The 16,514-nt window shown below is 45.4% G+C and overlaps 2 protein-coding genes and 1 long non-coding RNA gene across 3 annotated transcripts in view; 2 read left to right on the forward strand and 1 right to left on the reverse strand.

Annotated features, from left to right (window-relative positions):
- LOC105387603 (dynein beta chain, ciliary) overlaps positions 1 to 16,514 on the forward strand; it is a 71,288-nt gene that overhangs the window by 40,341 nt on the left and 14,433 nt on the right. The gene's annotated exons all lie outside the window — the stretch shown is intronic.
- LOC125490594 lies at positions 40 to 15,517 on the reverse strand. Its single transcript, XR_007267787.1, has 2 exons — positions 15,304 to 15,517; positions 40 to 161 (listed from the first exon to the last, which is right to left on the reverse strand). It is a non-coding gene; the product is annotated as an uncharacterized LOC125490594 (long non-coding RNA).
- On the forward strand, positions 6,425 to 15,296 carry LOC125490593. Its single transcript, XM_048630360.1, has 2 exons — positions 6,425 to 6,548; positions 13,374 to 15,296. Exon 2 carries the CDS (start codon positions 13,700 to 13,702, stop codon positions 14,657 to 14,659), a length of 960 nt encoding a protein of 319 aa, XP_048486317.1. The 5' UTR covers positions 6,425 to 6,548; positions 13,374 to 13,699; the 3' UTR covers positions 14,660 to 15,296.

Consider the following 16,514-nt stretch of genomic DNA (forward strand, 5'->3'; position numbering starts at 1 on the left):
ACTTTGGACTTGTTTGACCCTTTCAGCAGATATTTGCTAAAACTCTAAGGCCCACTTGCGTGGATCACAGGGTTAAAAATATAAACTCAGAGGTAACTAACTCAGGGTTAACTTTGTAAAATTTTAACCCGGACTTTTGATTGCGCTAATGGAAAATAACCCTGATGGTGTCGCCACCTATCTTTTAATATATTTACTTTCATAATTTTCGCAAGGTTTCGATCCTAAAATCCTTTTCCCTATTTCCGCTTATGTCGTGCACCGCAACGCTACGTGTGGCAACACTGTCTGCGCCACCCACAGACAATCAGTTCCGAAAACGAATTCATGGCCGCCGTCGCGCTAAGTTATTCGCGATTGAATTTATTTTCAAAATAGACGATTGGCTAGTTGCTAAAGTCTTCCGCTTCTTCTTTATTCGTGGTGAACCGCTAACCGAAGAATATCAGTGTGTGTGTTGAGTGCTGCAGTGCTTTGGATTGCTCTGATCTCTGATCGATCGAGCACGTGGCGCCAGGCGAGGGTCTGGAAGCCGGCCGCCTTTTCCTGGTCTCCTGAACTGCCTCCAGCGACCAGGTAGGTGCACGACACTTCATCAACCCTTTCCCTCGGTGAGACACCTTGCTGTAGTTTCTTTTATTTTTTTTTCTATCGAAGGGACTCCGGCTTAGCGGCGTTACCATGTGGTCCTTCGACCCGCGATTACTATTTCCCCGCCCCTATTAGGTCACCTATTAGGAGAAAACCGCCCTTTTTAGCTTATTTCAAAGCCAAAAAGTGAACTTAAGCTAGTGCGCACGCGGCGCACTGCATAGGTTATTTACCTAACCGCTTTTTATCGACATACATTGTACGCTTTCCAAAAACGTAATAATCATATAATCATCTCGCTTTAAATACACATAAAGTATTATCCCGCTATTAGTAGTTAGGGCTACTGTACTTAAATAGGTCACGCATTTTTACGCTTGCTGCAATAATAGGCATAAGAAGGTAGACTCACATTCACTCGCCGCCGCGCCGGCGCGGCGCCATATTCAATCGCGTTATCAAGTTATCATTCCAATTGTACACCCACATTCCTGTGATTGTTTAATTTGTTTGTTTCATTTTATTTTCCGACTTCACGATGTCGAAAGCATCAAAACCGCATAATGAAAAAGATTCGGTGCAACATAATTATGAACTCGCGACACTGCAAGCAAAACGTAATGCTTTGTTCGAGTGTTTACAATACGCGTTTGATTTATCTACCGAAATAAATAAAGGGAACGAGGAGAGAGAAGCTTTTCTCGATGCGAGTATTAATGTAGATACAATTCGTTCAGATTTCCAAAAAGTGTTAGATCAGTACAACAGCTGTTTAATGTCCAATGACCCTACTGCCAAGCCAGATTATAAATCGCTAGTTTCTTTCGAACAGCTGTATTGTCGCGTAAAACGCTTGGTTGCGTCATGTACCGTAGTCACGAAAACTACCCAAAATAATGATTGTTTTCCACAAAAGAGTAAAATTAATTTACCGCCTATCGAGTTGATGAGCTTTAATGGTGACATTCGCCAATGGCCACTATTTTATGCCAATTTTAAATCTACTATTCACGACAATAAGTCCCTCTCAGATCATGAGAAACTTCATTATTTGCTAGGTAAATTAACAGGCAAGGCCCAGGCCGCTTGTGCGGGCATTACGCCCTCCGCTGAAAATTATAAAACGTTATTTGATACCCTAGTAAATAGGTATGAAGATAAGCGCACGCTAGCAGCTACCTATTTACAACAATTAATGGAATTCAAACCGCTGTCGTCGATTTCTGCGAGTAATTTGGATTTCTTTAATGACCGATTTGTTAACGCAGTACGCGCCCTAAAGAATCTAAAGTTAACAGACTTACAAGACTTCATATTTTTGCAAACTGCCTTAACTAAATTAGATCCTGATACCGTGCGTACTTTTGAGAATAGTAATAATAATCAGTCTGAAATTCCAACCTTTGATAAGCTCGTTGAGTTCTTGGATAATCAAACTAAAAAAAACCGGCCAAGTGCGAGTCGGGCTCGCGCACAAAGGGTTCCGTAGCAGCAAATATAACAATAACTTAACCAAAATTACAGTTAAATCAACCTATCTCAAAAACTATAAGAGATACTTTGATCAAACCAAAAATCGTTGAAAGAGTTAATTAGCATGCATCACCTCTATTTTTTTTAGAATTTTATACCCCGTAGTTATAAAAATAGAGGGGGGGGGACATACTTTTTACGACTTTGAGAGCTGATATCTCAAAAACCGTTCACTTTAAGAAAAATGTTTTTTAGAAAACTTGATATCATTTTAAAAGACCTTTCCATTGATACCCCACACGGGTATGTACATCGAAAAAAAAAATTTCATCCCTCAGTTACATGTATGGGGGGCCCCACCCCCAATTCTTTTTTTTACTATTTAGTGTCATATTTTTGTAGCGGTTCATACAACACATATTCCCATCAAATTTCATCACTGTAGTACTTATAGTTTCCGAGTAAATCGGCTGTAACAGACGGACAGACGGACACGATACCCGTTTTCTAAACTACGTATTATTTTATAGTGCCTGTCATTCCCGACGACTTGGTCATAAACAACAGGCACTATACCTTCAGTCAGACGGCAGTCTGACATCAGGGATCCATGGAGCAGTGGATCTAGCCGCTGCAGCGTATAGCCACAGTACTCACAAGGAGAGTCGCCTCGGGGTGGTGAGACCCCCCCTCCCTGATGTCCAGACAGGTGCCGGAGCTGTTGATGGCACGCTCACTTCCCGTACTCCATCCGGAGCACTCGTGTTTGGGATCCACACTAGGGACAATGGAGAAGCCATTTGCCAGATCTCCACTCTGGTACCGGAGCTGTAATGCGCGCTCACCTCCCGACATGCAGACCTACATGTCTACCCATGGAGCCTACTCAGCTGGGTCGGCCGGCGCATGCTATCCTCACGCACTACTTGATGTCCAGTCAAGCACCGGAGATGTCAGTCCTAGGACCAACTATAAGGGAAACTCACGTGCCCCGTGACTCTTTCGCATCAACGGCCCTCGTCCTAAACCGCTACTTGAGCCACTAGCTGCGCACGGGGGAGACGCCCGGTGACAAGCATACCGGGCAGACGAACATTGTCCCCCCCTGTAGCTAACCAACTGCCACTACGAATCCATACCCAAGTCCGGATCCACTAGCAAGCTAGTGGAGGGCTCGAGATCCGGACGCCCGTAGTACCCTGGTCCAAACAGCCGGACTCGTAATTCCGGCTGCGCAACCCCGCACACCTCGGGTCCTGGTGGCGGGTGACGGACAGACGGACATGACGAAACTATAAGGGTTCCGTTTTTGCCATTTTGGCTACGGAACCCTAATATTACAGCGCGCACCGACCACTGCGGCCGCCGGTGGTGAAACCCGCCGCCTCACTACAATGCGTACGTTAGTACCGTCGACTCTAATCCCGCTCACAAGTGCTTATGTACAAACATTGTACATCATCATTTGTTCAAATGTCCCGAATTCCATAAAATGTCTCCTCACGAGCGTTTTCAAGCCGCGAAGAATTTAAATGGCTGTATAAATTGCCTAAGTACGAAGCATAAGATTGCTTCCTGTCAGTCCGCTTCGGGATGCCGAGTGTGTAAACAAAAACACCACTCGCTATTACATTTTAATCGAGAGTCGAATCCGTCACCCGCTTTACAGAACTTAACCACTGTGCCACCGCGCGCCGCGGTCATTGACTCGGTTGGTGGCGGCGGCGGCGGCGGTGCATCGCTTACGTCACAGCCAGCTGATGCGAAATCATCCGTTCCCGCGCAAGCGGACGTCGCGTTGTGTTCGACGTTCATTGCTGCTCCGCGTCCTTGCGTGCTTAATGCCGCTGCCGCTCAAAGTAGTACGCCGCAATGTAATACGCCTACTACTGTTTTGCTCGCTACCGCTATGGTAGCTACGTACGATAGTAAGGGTAATAAACAATTTGTAAGGGTTTTGCTGGATTCTGCATCGCAAAGTCACTTCATTACCAGCGAATGTTGTGATCGTTTGGGGTTACGGCAGAATACCATTCAACGTACTACTGTGAGGGGCTTCGGGGGAACGGAGAGGGCATCCCACGGGACAGTAGACTTACAGTTTTTCTCGCGCTTTAATAATAACATAAAATACAAAATCAATTCTTTAGTTGTTGATAAGATTACTGACAATTTACCTACCGCTTATGTCGACTCCACCGCCCTGCCATATCTTAATAAAATAGCATTGGCAGACGACCATTTCGCTACGCCCAACAAAATCGATGTTTTGATTGGTGCTTCGCTGTTTCCGCATTTGATTCTTCCCGACGACGTGGTCTCCAGTGGACCATCGGGGCCGCCCGCTATTCATACAGTGCTAGGCTACGTACTCATGGGAGTCGTGCCTGCGCTCGCCGCCCGCCCAGCATGCGTGACGTCATGCTGCGCCATAGTGCCACAGCAGCCTATGGATCATTTAATTACCCGCTTCTGGGAACTGGAAGAAGTCCCCGGCTCGCCCGTTCAGCACCCCACGAATGTTGAATGTGAACATTTTTACCGCTCGACTACGGAACGTGACCCCGTGACCGGCCGTTACACTGTAGCTCTCCCGTTTGATAAAGACGTGTTTTTACTTGGGGACTCCTATAACATTGCTCGCAAACGTTTTTTGTGTTTGGAGAAGAAGCTCGAGGCTTCTCCCGAGCTTCGTGCCGCTTACGATGACGTCATTAAGGACTATATTTCCAAAGGTTATGTGGAGCCACTGACCGTTCCCCCGCAGGCGTCATCGGACGATTTGTCCCCGAGCTATATAATCCCGCACCATGGTGTCCTCCGCGAGGACAAGTCCACCACGAAGCTGCGCCCCGTGTTAGATGCAAGTTGCAAGACTTCATCCGGTGTCTCGCTAAACGAGGTGCTGCACAGTGGGCCAAATTTACAAGGGGACTTGTTTAAAATTATTTTAAATTTTCGCCTACACGCTGTAGCGATGACCGCTGATTGCAAACAGATGTTTCTGCAGATTATGCTTCGCGAATCTGATAGACGCTATCAGAGAATTTTATATCGTTTTAATCCAAACGATCCTCTGGTTCTATATCAATTTAATAGAGTATGTTTCGGTTTAAAGTAAAGTCCCTTCCACGCGCTCCGCACTGTGCAGCAGCTCGTCGACGATGACGGCGCCGAGTATCCCCGCGCGGCGGAGATCGTCCCGTCCTGCCTGTATATGGACGATATCGCCTTTTCTGTTGATACAGAACAGGAGGCGGTGGACGCAGCAAAACAGCTGATTCAAATGTTCAAGGGTGCCCAGTGGGATCTTGTTAAATGGAACAGTAATTCACAATACGCACTCAATGAGTTGCCCGCTTCGCACAAGATACCTACTGAGGTTGAATTTGACAAGGCTACAGAGCATAAAATATTAGGACTCGGTTGGTCTACTGATAATGACGACTTTTATTTTAAAATCGACCCTCCTGATTTGGACTCAGTGTGTACCAAACGCACCATAATGTCAACGATCGCCCGACTTTGGGACAGAATGGGTTTCGTCGCGCCAACTGTATTGGTAGCTAAGTTATTAATTAAGAAACTATGGCAGCTGAAGGTGGATTGGGACGAAGTCCCGCCCGACCAGGTAGTAAGGCTTTGGCGACAATTTTGTCGCGAACTGCCGGCGCTTAATGAGATAAAAATCCCTCGTTGTCTCAGCGTCGCGACTGGTTGCGAGGTGACCTTGGTAGGGTTCGCAGATGCTAGTGAGCAGGCGCAAGGCGGCGTTGTGTACGTGCACGTCGCTACTCCGTCGGGTAATGTGGTCCGCCTTCTCTGCGCGAAGTCCAAGATAGCACCCACCCCGCCCCATACGATTGCTCGTATGGAGCTTTGCGCAGTTCTTTTACTGTCGAAATTATTACGCTCAGTACTTGAAACGTATAATTCCCGCATTCCAATTAGGGTCCGCGCCTACACAGATTCCAAGGTTGCGCTTTATTGGATAAAAAATTCGCCTCACCGTTGGCAAACATTTGTTGCCAACCGTGTTATTAAAATAAATTAAAATGTATCCGCTGAAAACTTTCATCACGTCGCGGGGACAGACAACCCGGCCGACTGCCTGTCGCGCGGCGTCGACCCCTCTAAACTGAAAGCCCATCCGCTGTGGTTTAACGGGCCGTCCTGGCTAGCATCGAATGCTTCACAGTGGCCTTCCTTTGATGAAGTTAACGATTCCACTTTAGACGTCGTTCCCGAGCAAAGGAACCTAGTTCACGCTGTTTTGACACCTGCTGACGAGTGTAGTATTTACCCCGCTGCTTCTCGTTCCTCGTCATGGACCAAAGTCCTGCGAATAATCGTATATATATGTAGGGTTTTAAAACTATTACCACGCCGCGAACCTACGTGTATTACCGCTACTGACTTGGAGTACGCAGAAACAAAATTGCTGCAAATACTCCAAAACAAACATTTTAAAGATGAGTTATTAAATATGTCATCAACAGATAATTATTAATAGAATATTTACATAATAATAAAGAATATTATTTTTATTGTTGTTAATGTATTTAAAAACATAATATTATAATTATAATGTATTTGAATTGATTTCAACAACGGGTGGACTGACCGGTAAAATGGCGGGCGAATCGGGGAGTTTGTGAAGTGACTCGGCAGTCTGATGATGAGCTTCAAACCGTAAAGACGTCTCAGAAAGTCAGTCCACCCATTGTTGCTAAGGGTTTGTTTTTATTATTGTACCCTGTGTAATAGATAAGTGTGAAGTGATAATATACAGTGTATACAAGTGAGTACGTTTTTAATTTTATCCCCTAGTAGATAACATCTCAGAAGTGGGATGATTTAAACACACCCACATAGTGATTTATGCTATTTTTTTTCTTTTGCCTTTATTTTTCAATGCAGTATACGATTGATATCACATAATAGTTTAATAGTACCGTCGAGGTTGGATACAAAATAAATCAATAATGTTCTCCCACAACGGAAGTGGAAGTCAATAAATATCAATTATAATGTAGAATTTAGAATTGATATCACTCGTATAGCTTATTTGATTAACATTGTCAACGCTTTATTGCATGCAAAGAATAAAACAATACATAAGAGTATAAATAAAGCTACCCTCATCTAATTAATTATAGAGGTAATTCATGGCTTCGTATCTATCTTATTTACATTTGAATTGCTGTCAGTGCATTTCTTAGAAACCCATGCTAACATGATGCTTACAATTATCATTAGTAGGTAGTGAAAACAAAACTCATTATTCAGTTTACTGTGCGGTTTATTTATTTTCTGTTATTTCAGTGAACTTGTCCAAGCATAGCAAGGAGATCTATTCTCCTTCCTGTCCGACGGAGATGGAACGTAGCTCTCCCGATAGAGAAGCACGGGCCAATCACCGTTCGGGCAGCCGGGCCAGCCACCGCTCGCGCAGTCGCGTCCGCTGCACCAGCCGTGCCAGCCGCCCGCGCAGCCGCGCCGGCCGTGGCAGCCGCCCGCGCAGCCGTGCCAGTCGGCCACGCAGCCGCGCCGGCCGTGGCAGCCGCCCGCGCAGCCGCGCCAGCCGTGCCAGCCGGCCGCGCAGCCGCGCCAGCCGTGCCAGCCGGCCGCGCAGCCGCGCCAGCCGTGCCAGCCGCCCGCGCAGCCGCGCCAGCCGTGCCAGCCGCCCGCGCAGCCGCGCCAGCCGTGCCAGCCGCCCGCGCAGCCGCGCCAGCCGTGCCAGCCGGCCGCGCAGCCGCGCCAGCCGTGCCAGCCGGCCGCGCAGCCGCGCCAGCCGTGCCAGCCGGCCACGCAGCCGCGCCGGCCGTGCTAGCCGCCCGCGCAGCCGCGCCAGCCGTGGCAGCCGCCCCCGCAGCCGCGACAGCCGTGCCGGCCGCCCGCGTAGCCACTCGCGCGGCCGGGCCAGTCGCGCCACTCCAAAAGGTGAGGTGAGGGAGGCAAAAGATGAGTCGTTCACGCCAGCTAATATTATTAAACTCTTGGACGCACTGAAGTCTGTTAACCGTTCTGACTCGTTAGACAAATTAGGTAATATGCAGAACACTGTACCGGAATTTGACCCCGCGAGGAAAGAACAGACGATATCTATGTGGCTGCACAAAGTTAACGAGTGCGCTTCCATCTATGGGTGGAGCGAGAAACAGCTAGTACACTTTGCCTTGCCAAAATTACGTGGGGTAGCCCAGAGATGGTACGAGGAGTTATCGTCGGTTCTATTCTCGTGGGATGAATGGCAAACTAAGTTGCGTACCGCGTTTCCTTCAGATGAAAATTACGGGCAGATGCTAAGCGATATGCTAGCGAAACGTGCCAGGTTCGGAGATTCACTGGAATCCTATTACTATGATAAGATCGCTTTAATAAATAGGTGCGGCATAGAAGGGAGACGGGCGGTGGAATGCATCTTGCACGGCATAGACGATCGTTCTGTTCGATTGGGTGCAGAGGCAGTTCAGTATGATGACCCTGATAAACTTCTTGCTTACTTGAGGAACGCTAGAAATGTCCGACCTCAAAGTGACCGGAAGCCAGTAAAAGTACAGGCTACGGGCAAGTTACAAGATTTGCAATCCAGACAAGGGCCAAAACCGCCGCGTTGTTTTAATTGCAAACAGGAAGGCCACTCCGTGGCCCAATGTACACAGCCTATAAAAAAGTGCAACAACTGCAATAGGCTTGGACATGACGCCGAGAATTGTTTCTCTAAACAGCCCCAATCAACAGACAAAAGGGTAATGCTCGTCTCTAACAACGATAATCCTGGGGATAAATTTTATAAAACTATTACAATAAATCGTATCCCTTTCGATGCATTCATAGACTTGGGAAGTGAGTGTTGCATGATAAAGTTATCCGAATTTCATAAAATCGACAGTCATATGGATACCACAAATCTCCCTATACTCCGTGGGTTTGGCAACTCGATGGTGCAAGTGTTAGGAAAATGTCGAGTTAGCGTTGTCATTGACGAGGTCGAAGCCGATGTCGATTTATTTATTGTACCAGATACGGCTATGCATGTGTCAGTCATGATTGGTCAGTCATTCACGGAGCAGCCTCACGTGGTTATTTATAAGACCTGTGGAAAACTACAGATGCTGCAGTCTAGTTTTGACGATATTAGGTATTCTAAGGTCAAATTTTGCGCAAGAAACGAGACGACCCTCTCTGGGCCTTCTATTATTGAAGTGTTTACCGATCCTCACGTCTCGGGTGATTTTTATGTTGAAGGTGGCCTGCGCCTAATTTCTGATGATACTATTTCTGTGCCATCGGGCTTGTTTAGTATTGATAAAGACGGTGTAGGCAAGATTGTAGTCGATGTGCCTAGTGACAAGAGTGTGGTCCTAAAAAGGGGATATGTTTTAGCTCGTGGTCACGAAGCCAAAGAAGATACGACACCAGCGGTGCCCGTTCAACGGGTAGATATTGATAACAATGGTTATACTCCTTTATCTGATGCTGATATCAGAGTAGGCGATGGCGTGCAACCCGCTCAGAAGGTTCAATTGGTTTCGCTACTAAATAAATATAGACACTGTTTTGCGGCTGATTTGTCAGAGCTGGGTAGCACCAATGTTGGAGAGATGTCGATCACTCTTAACGACGATGTTCCAGTGGTTTATAGACCTTATCGCCTGTCCATAAAGGAAAGAGAGGTGGTCAGGGATATGGTTTCGGAATTACAGGAGCACGGGATAGTTCAACCGTCTACGTCATCATACGCGAGTCCAATTGTCCTCGTGCGTAAAAAGACTGGCGAATACCGCCTTTGTATTGATTACCGCGCCTTAAACAAAAAAACGGTTAGGGAGAACTATCCCATGCCCCTCATCGACGACCAACTGGATGCTTTGGCTGGACACCAATTTTATACAACGTTGGATCTAGCATCTGGTTACTACCAGATACCGATACGCGAAGAAGATAAACCAAAAACAGCGTTTGTGACACCCGACGGGCATTTCGAATTCACACGAATGCCCTTCGGCCTTGCGAATGCTCCTGCAACGTTTCAGCGGATCATGAACCAGGTGCTAGGTTCTGCCAGACACAAGGAAGCTTTGGCTTACTTAGATGATATCATCATACCAGCCAAAGATTTCGGTGAAGGTTTGAAACGGTTAGAAAATGTGCTCCAGTTGTTTTCCGATGCAGGCTTGACGCTTAAGATGTCTAAATGTTTGTTCTTTGGACATACCGTGGACTATTTAGGCTTTGAGGTGTCGAGAGAAGGTATTCAGCCTGGATCTAGAAAGATAGAGGCAGTTGCTAAGTTCCCAACTCCACAAAACCAACACAATATTCGTCAGTTTCTGGGTTTGGCCAGTTTTTTCCGCCGATTTGTGCCTGGATTCTCTATTATCGCCAAACCTCTAACGCAACTTCTGAAAAAGGATGCTGCTTGGTCCTGGGGTCCTGATCAAGAGAAGGCTTTCAGGGAGCTACAAGAGAAGCTGACGGAGAAACCAACGTTAGCTCTCTATAATCCTCAGGCAGTGACTGAACTGCATACAGATGCTTGTAAGATTGGAGTGGCAGGCATCCTGTTGCAGCGCGATGACTGTGGTGTGCCAAGGCCGGTTGCTTATTTCAGCCGCCAAACAACCCCAGAAGAACAAAACTACTCTTCCTACGACCTGGAAACGCTCGCGGTAGTAGCTTCTCTTCAAAAGTTTCGCGTATACCTTGTTGGCTTGAAATTCAAAATCGTTACTGATTGTAATTCATTGCGTGCGACTTTTCAGAAGAAAGACATGCTGCCGCGGGTGGCTAGGTGGTGGGAACAGATACAAGAATATCATTTTGATATTGAGTATAGGGCCGGTACTTCTATGGCACATGTTGACGCGCTTAGCCGCAATCCCGTTGCATCAGACTCTCAAGATGTCATGGAAGTTAGGGGTGTAGGTGAAGAAAATTGGCTCGTCACAGTACAGAACTCTGATTCAGAGATTCAGAGAATCGTTCAGACCTTGAAGGACCCTATTTCAAATTGAAGGGAGACAAATTGTTTAGGATAACTCCTGATGGGGATAGATGGGTGGTACCCAAGGGAGTACGTTGGCAAGTGGTGAAGCAGAATCATGACGACATTGGTCACTTCTCCATTGATAAAACTCTGGAAAAAGTGAAGTCGTCATACTGGTTCCCAAGAATGAGGAACTTCGTCAAAAAATATGTGTCGTCCTGTTTGGAGTGCGCTTACGCCAAAAGCTCGGGAGGTAAGAAACCAGGCTTCTTGCACCCTATCGAAAAGGTTGATACTCCTTTCGACACTGTACATGTCGACCATGTTGGTCCCTTTGTGCGCAGTAGTCGAGGAAATACGCATATACTAGTAATCATAGACGCGTACACAAAGTATATATATGCCAAACCAGTCCGAAACACTAAATCACTGAATAGCATTAGGGCTCTTAAAGAGTATTTCGGCATTTTTGGTGTTCCTCGTAGGTTGATTTCGGATAGAGGCACATCGTTTACGAGTGGCAGCTTCAAAAAATTCATTGACGATAAAGGTATTAAGCACGTGCTTAATGCGGTAGCATCTCCAAGAGCAAATGGCCAAGTGGAGCGCTACAACAAAGTCATCGTTGATGCTCTGACGGCCAAATCTATTGGAACGCCCGATAATAGGTGGGACGATCACTTACCTGACGTCCAGTGGGGCATCAATAACACCTTTAACAAAGGTATTAATCGAACCCCGTCTGAAGCACTCTTCGGTATTAGGCCAGCAGGAACAAGTGACAGTAAGATCTTATCCGAAATCGCTGATGCTTCTGAACCGAATGATGTGCCTCCTCCCGATAGGGAGAGCATACGGCAGGAAATCAACAGTCATGTTGAATTGTGCCAGCAAAAACAGAAAGAGACATTTGACAAAAAACGTTGCGAACCTCCAAAATTTCAAGTAGGGGACTTGGTAAGAATAGAGCGTCAGGTACCAGCTACAGGCCAAAGCAAGAAACTTATACCGAAGTTTCAAGGCCCTTATAAGATTGTAACAATTCTAGACCATGATCGCTACCAGGTTGAGGACACGCCACTGACTCGGAAGGGAAACAGGAAATTCTCTACTGTAGTGGCCATAGACAAAATTAAGCCTTGGCTTAACTTTAGTAGACCTCATGATCTCGAAATGACTCCCAGTGACTCCTCTGATGGGGAGGCATAAATATAGATGCTACCTTATTATTGAGTACTTCCATATAAAGCATCTTGACTTATGTTAAACCTATTTATTATTTTATTAAGTACTTTTAGAATTTACAAGGTTATTGATGTGTTATGAATCCTTCATATTGATTAATTATTGATGTGTTATGAGTCTTTCATATTGATTAATTATTGATGTGCTATGAATCTTTCATATTGATTAATTATTGATCCATTATTGTTATTGCTATTATTAAGAAGGACAACCCTGGTCCACTATTTCGAAGGACAACCCTGGTCCATTGTTAGTAAGGACAACCCTGGTCCATTGTTAGTAAGGACAACCCTGGTCCAATGTTAGGAAGGACAACCCTGGTCCATTGTTAGTAAGGACAACCCTGGTCCACTCTTAGGAAGGACAACCCTGGTCCATTTTTAGGAAGGACAACCCTGGTCCATTATTAAGAAGGACAACCCTGGTCCATTGTTAAGAAGGACAACCCTGGTCCATTGTTAGTAAGGACAACCCTGGTCCATTGTTAGGAAGGACAACCCTGGTCCATAATTATTCAGAACATCCCTGATTATTTTGTTAGTAATTATATTGTTGTACCACATCATGTAATAACCATTATATTAAATAATAAAATAACTATATAAATAAATACCTATATATGATTTAGTAGCAATTGTAATTGTAAAATGAATTGATTGATTAATTAATTTATGTAAATATGTCATACGAGGTCGCATGATAAATTTTGGATGGCCGACTGTCATCAACAGATAATTATTAATAGAATATTTACATAATAATAAAGAATATTATTTTTATTGTTGTTAATGTATTTAAAAACATAATATTATAATTATAATGTATTTGAATTGATTTCAACAACGGGTGGACTGACCGGTAAAATGGCGGGCGAATCGGGGAGTTTGTGAAGTGACTCGGCAGTCTGATGATGAGCTTCAAACCGTAAAGACGTCTCAGAAAGTCAGTCCACCCATTGTTGCTAAGGGTTTGTTTTTATTATTGTACCCTGTGTAATAGATAAGTGTGAAGTGATAATATACAGTGTATACAAGTGAGTACGTTTTTAATTTTATCCCCTAGTAGATAACAAATATTAAAAATGACTTGCCTGTTTCCCCGGTGCTTAATAAATTAAGACCGTTTTTACACAACGACCTAATCCGAGTTGGCGGCCGACTCTCCAATTCCGATTTAGATTTCGATAATCAACACCCGATACTTCTGCCTCGTGATGATCACGCGGTTAACCTGATAATACAATATTATCACAAAAAATATTTGCACGCAGGGCCAGAGTTGCTCCTGTCATTACTTCGCCAGAAGTACTGGATTCTATCTGCTCGGCGCGTAGTGCGGAGGATAGTGCACCAATGCAATGTTTGCTTTCGTGCGCGCCCGCGTCCGACTTATCCGCTGATGGCTGACTTGCCCGACTGTCGCACGAAGCAAGTTACGAAGCCATTCACCCACACAGGTTGTGACTACGCAGGGCCTATCGCTTACACTCCTGTTCGTCGCCGTGGAGCTAAGGCTATGAAGGCCTATATTTGCGTCTTCACATGTCTTACCACTCGCGCACTACATATTGAGGTAGCGACTGACCTGAGCAGCGCCAGTTTTTTGGCCGCTTTAAAGCGTTTCTTGTCCCGCCGAGGCCCGGTAAAGGTCATGCATTCTGATAGGGGAACTAATTTTGTCGGCGCTAATTCTTACTTACGCGACCTTTACAAATTTCTAAACAGCGACGAATTCAGTTGCAGTCTCAAGCAGGAGCTCACAGAAAACCGAATTGAATGGAAATTTAACTGCCCAGCCAGTCCACATTTCGGGGGGTGCTGGGAGAGCATGGTGAAGGTGGTAAAGAATCACCTATTTAAAGTGATTGGTCAACAGCTGCTTTCATATGAAGAGCTGGTTACTGTACTCGCTCAAATCGAGAGTGTACTCAATTCGCGGCCTCTTACTGTGCTCAGTGCGGACCCCGCTGAACCCGCCGCGCTGACGCCCAGCCATTTTCTTCACACCGCGCCTTTACTTTCGTTGCCCGCGGCTGAAGTGCATGACGACAACCTTAGCCTACTTCATAGGCACTCGTTGCTCGATAAACTCGTACAATCCTTTTGGAGGAGATGGAGAGTGGAATACTTACATGGCTTGCAGACTCGACAGAAATGGAATGTTCCATCCTCTGCTATTATACCTGGAACAGTTGTAGTTATCATAGATGATAACGCGCCTCCGCTTTCGTGGCCATTGGCGATTGTCGACAAAGTTCATCCTTCAAGGGATGGAGTAACGCGGGTAGTTACTGTAAGGACTGCTAGGGGCACATACGCTCGCCCGGTTGTACGTTTATGTCCGCTCCCGTCACAATAAACAATACATCAGTATCTACCGCTGTAGTTTATAATTAGTTTTAGTTACCGCATTAGCTAGGCTATAATTTTGTCTCGTTTCACTTATGAATGTTTTTAAAGGTGACCCTTTAAGGGGGGAGGAAATGGTGTCGCCACCTATCTTTTAATATATTTACTTTCATAATTTTCGCAAGGTTTCGATCCTAAAATCCTTTTCCCTATTTCCGCTTATGTCGTGCACCGCAACGCTACGTGTGGCAACACTGTCTGCGCCACCCACAGACAATCAGTTCCGAAAACGAATTCATGGCCGCCGTCGCGCTAAGTTATTCGCGATTGAATTTATTTTCAAAATAGACGATTGGCTAGTTGCTAAAGTCTTCCGCTTCTTCTTTATTCGTGGTGAACCGCTAACCGAAGAATATCAGTGTGTGTGTTGAGTGCTGCAGTGCTTTGGATTGCTCTGATCTCTGATCGATCGAGCACGTGGCGCCAGGCGAGGGTCTGGAAGCCGGCCGCCTTTTCCTGGTCTCCTGAACTGCCTCCAGCGACCAGGTAGGTGCACGACACTTCATCAACCCTTTCCCTCGGTGAGACACCTTGCTGTAGTTTCTTTTATTTTTTTTTTCTATCGAAGGGACTCCGGCTTAGCGGCGTTACCACCTGAGTTAGCTAACCTGACGTTTCTTTTTGCACTCTGTGAATCTATGTCCCGTTCCAGGCTGAAAGGGACCAAGTTTCTATTGCCGTAAAAAAACATTGTCTTCTATCTCACGTCTTTGGATAAAACTATCCCTCTCTATTTCCATTTTCGCAATCTGTCAGTAATTTGTATTTTGTTGGTATTTTGTCAATACAAAGTGTCATATTTGTGATTTCCTTGTATACATTACGAAAATTATAAAAAATTGAAAAGAAGCGGCGGTAGCTCAGTCGGGTAAGCGCTCGCTTCTCACACAAAAGATGCGTGTTTGGATCCTAGCGCAGACAAACCAATGAGTTCTTTGGAATTTAAGTACAATGTGTGGCAACTTACTACACATTCTACTTACCACAAAACGTTCAAGAACCTTATCATAAGCAGCTCTCTTCAATCTAACCGTACCAGCAGGCAATACTCAACCAATAACAACATCAAGTACTTATTGATTTTATTGAACACATCGCGGTTGCAAGTTGTGCTTTAGATAACAGCAAAGATAGCCCTGAAAAGAGCTGTTTCTGGAAACAAAGAGGGAGTTCCGAAAATAACTGTTCAGCAAGCTCAAGCAAGCAGCAGCAGCGACCACCACCGTCACCGCGGCAGCTCGGAGAGGAGAGCCTCCGACAGCGCAGAAAAGGAACGAGTCCCCGTGCATTCCCAACGCCACTATTTAAGTTAGCACCGCGCGTATAAGTAGGCTTATTTTCTGTAAATAAATTATTATTATTCTGTCCACTCTGAGTATTATTTTCTACCTACTCTACGCAATATCTCCAAAAATGTATACCATAGCTCTTACGGTGAAAAAAACATCGTGATCTAGATGTGTAGGTACTAGGTACCCTAAAGTGCATTGTACTCTTTCAAAAACGGCGATACGGCTCGCGACCTATCACGTGAGTACAAAAATGTACAGCGAAAAGTGGGTGAGTCACCTCTGAATAACTACATTACAGTCATAGTCGTGAGCATATATATGTATGTAACCACACCATCGTGCTCTTAATTTCACAAGTGGGACCATTTGCTACTTTGCTAGATAGTGGAAAAATATAAGAATGATGAGTTAATCATCATAATCAAACATTTCCAACGAAAACAAGAATATTGATAAAAACATTTTCTTTTGACGTAAGCCGGGATAGCGTCTTAACCCTCCCATATTGGGGGG

Source organism: Plutella xylostella, chromosome 25 (assembly GCF_932276165.1).
Source record: "Plutella xylostella chromosome 25, ilPluXylo3.1, whole genome shotgun sequence".
In the NCBI taxonomy this organism is placed as follows: Eukaryota; Metazoa; Arthropoda; class Insecta; order Lepidoptera; family Plutellidae; genus Plutella; species Plutella xylostella.

Excerpts from the sequence above, each read along its gene's own strand:
- LOC125490593 (XM_048630360.1), top strand. The coding sequence starts at position 13,700 with ATGGCTGACTTGCCCGACTGTCGCACGAAGCAAGTTACGAAGCCATTC.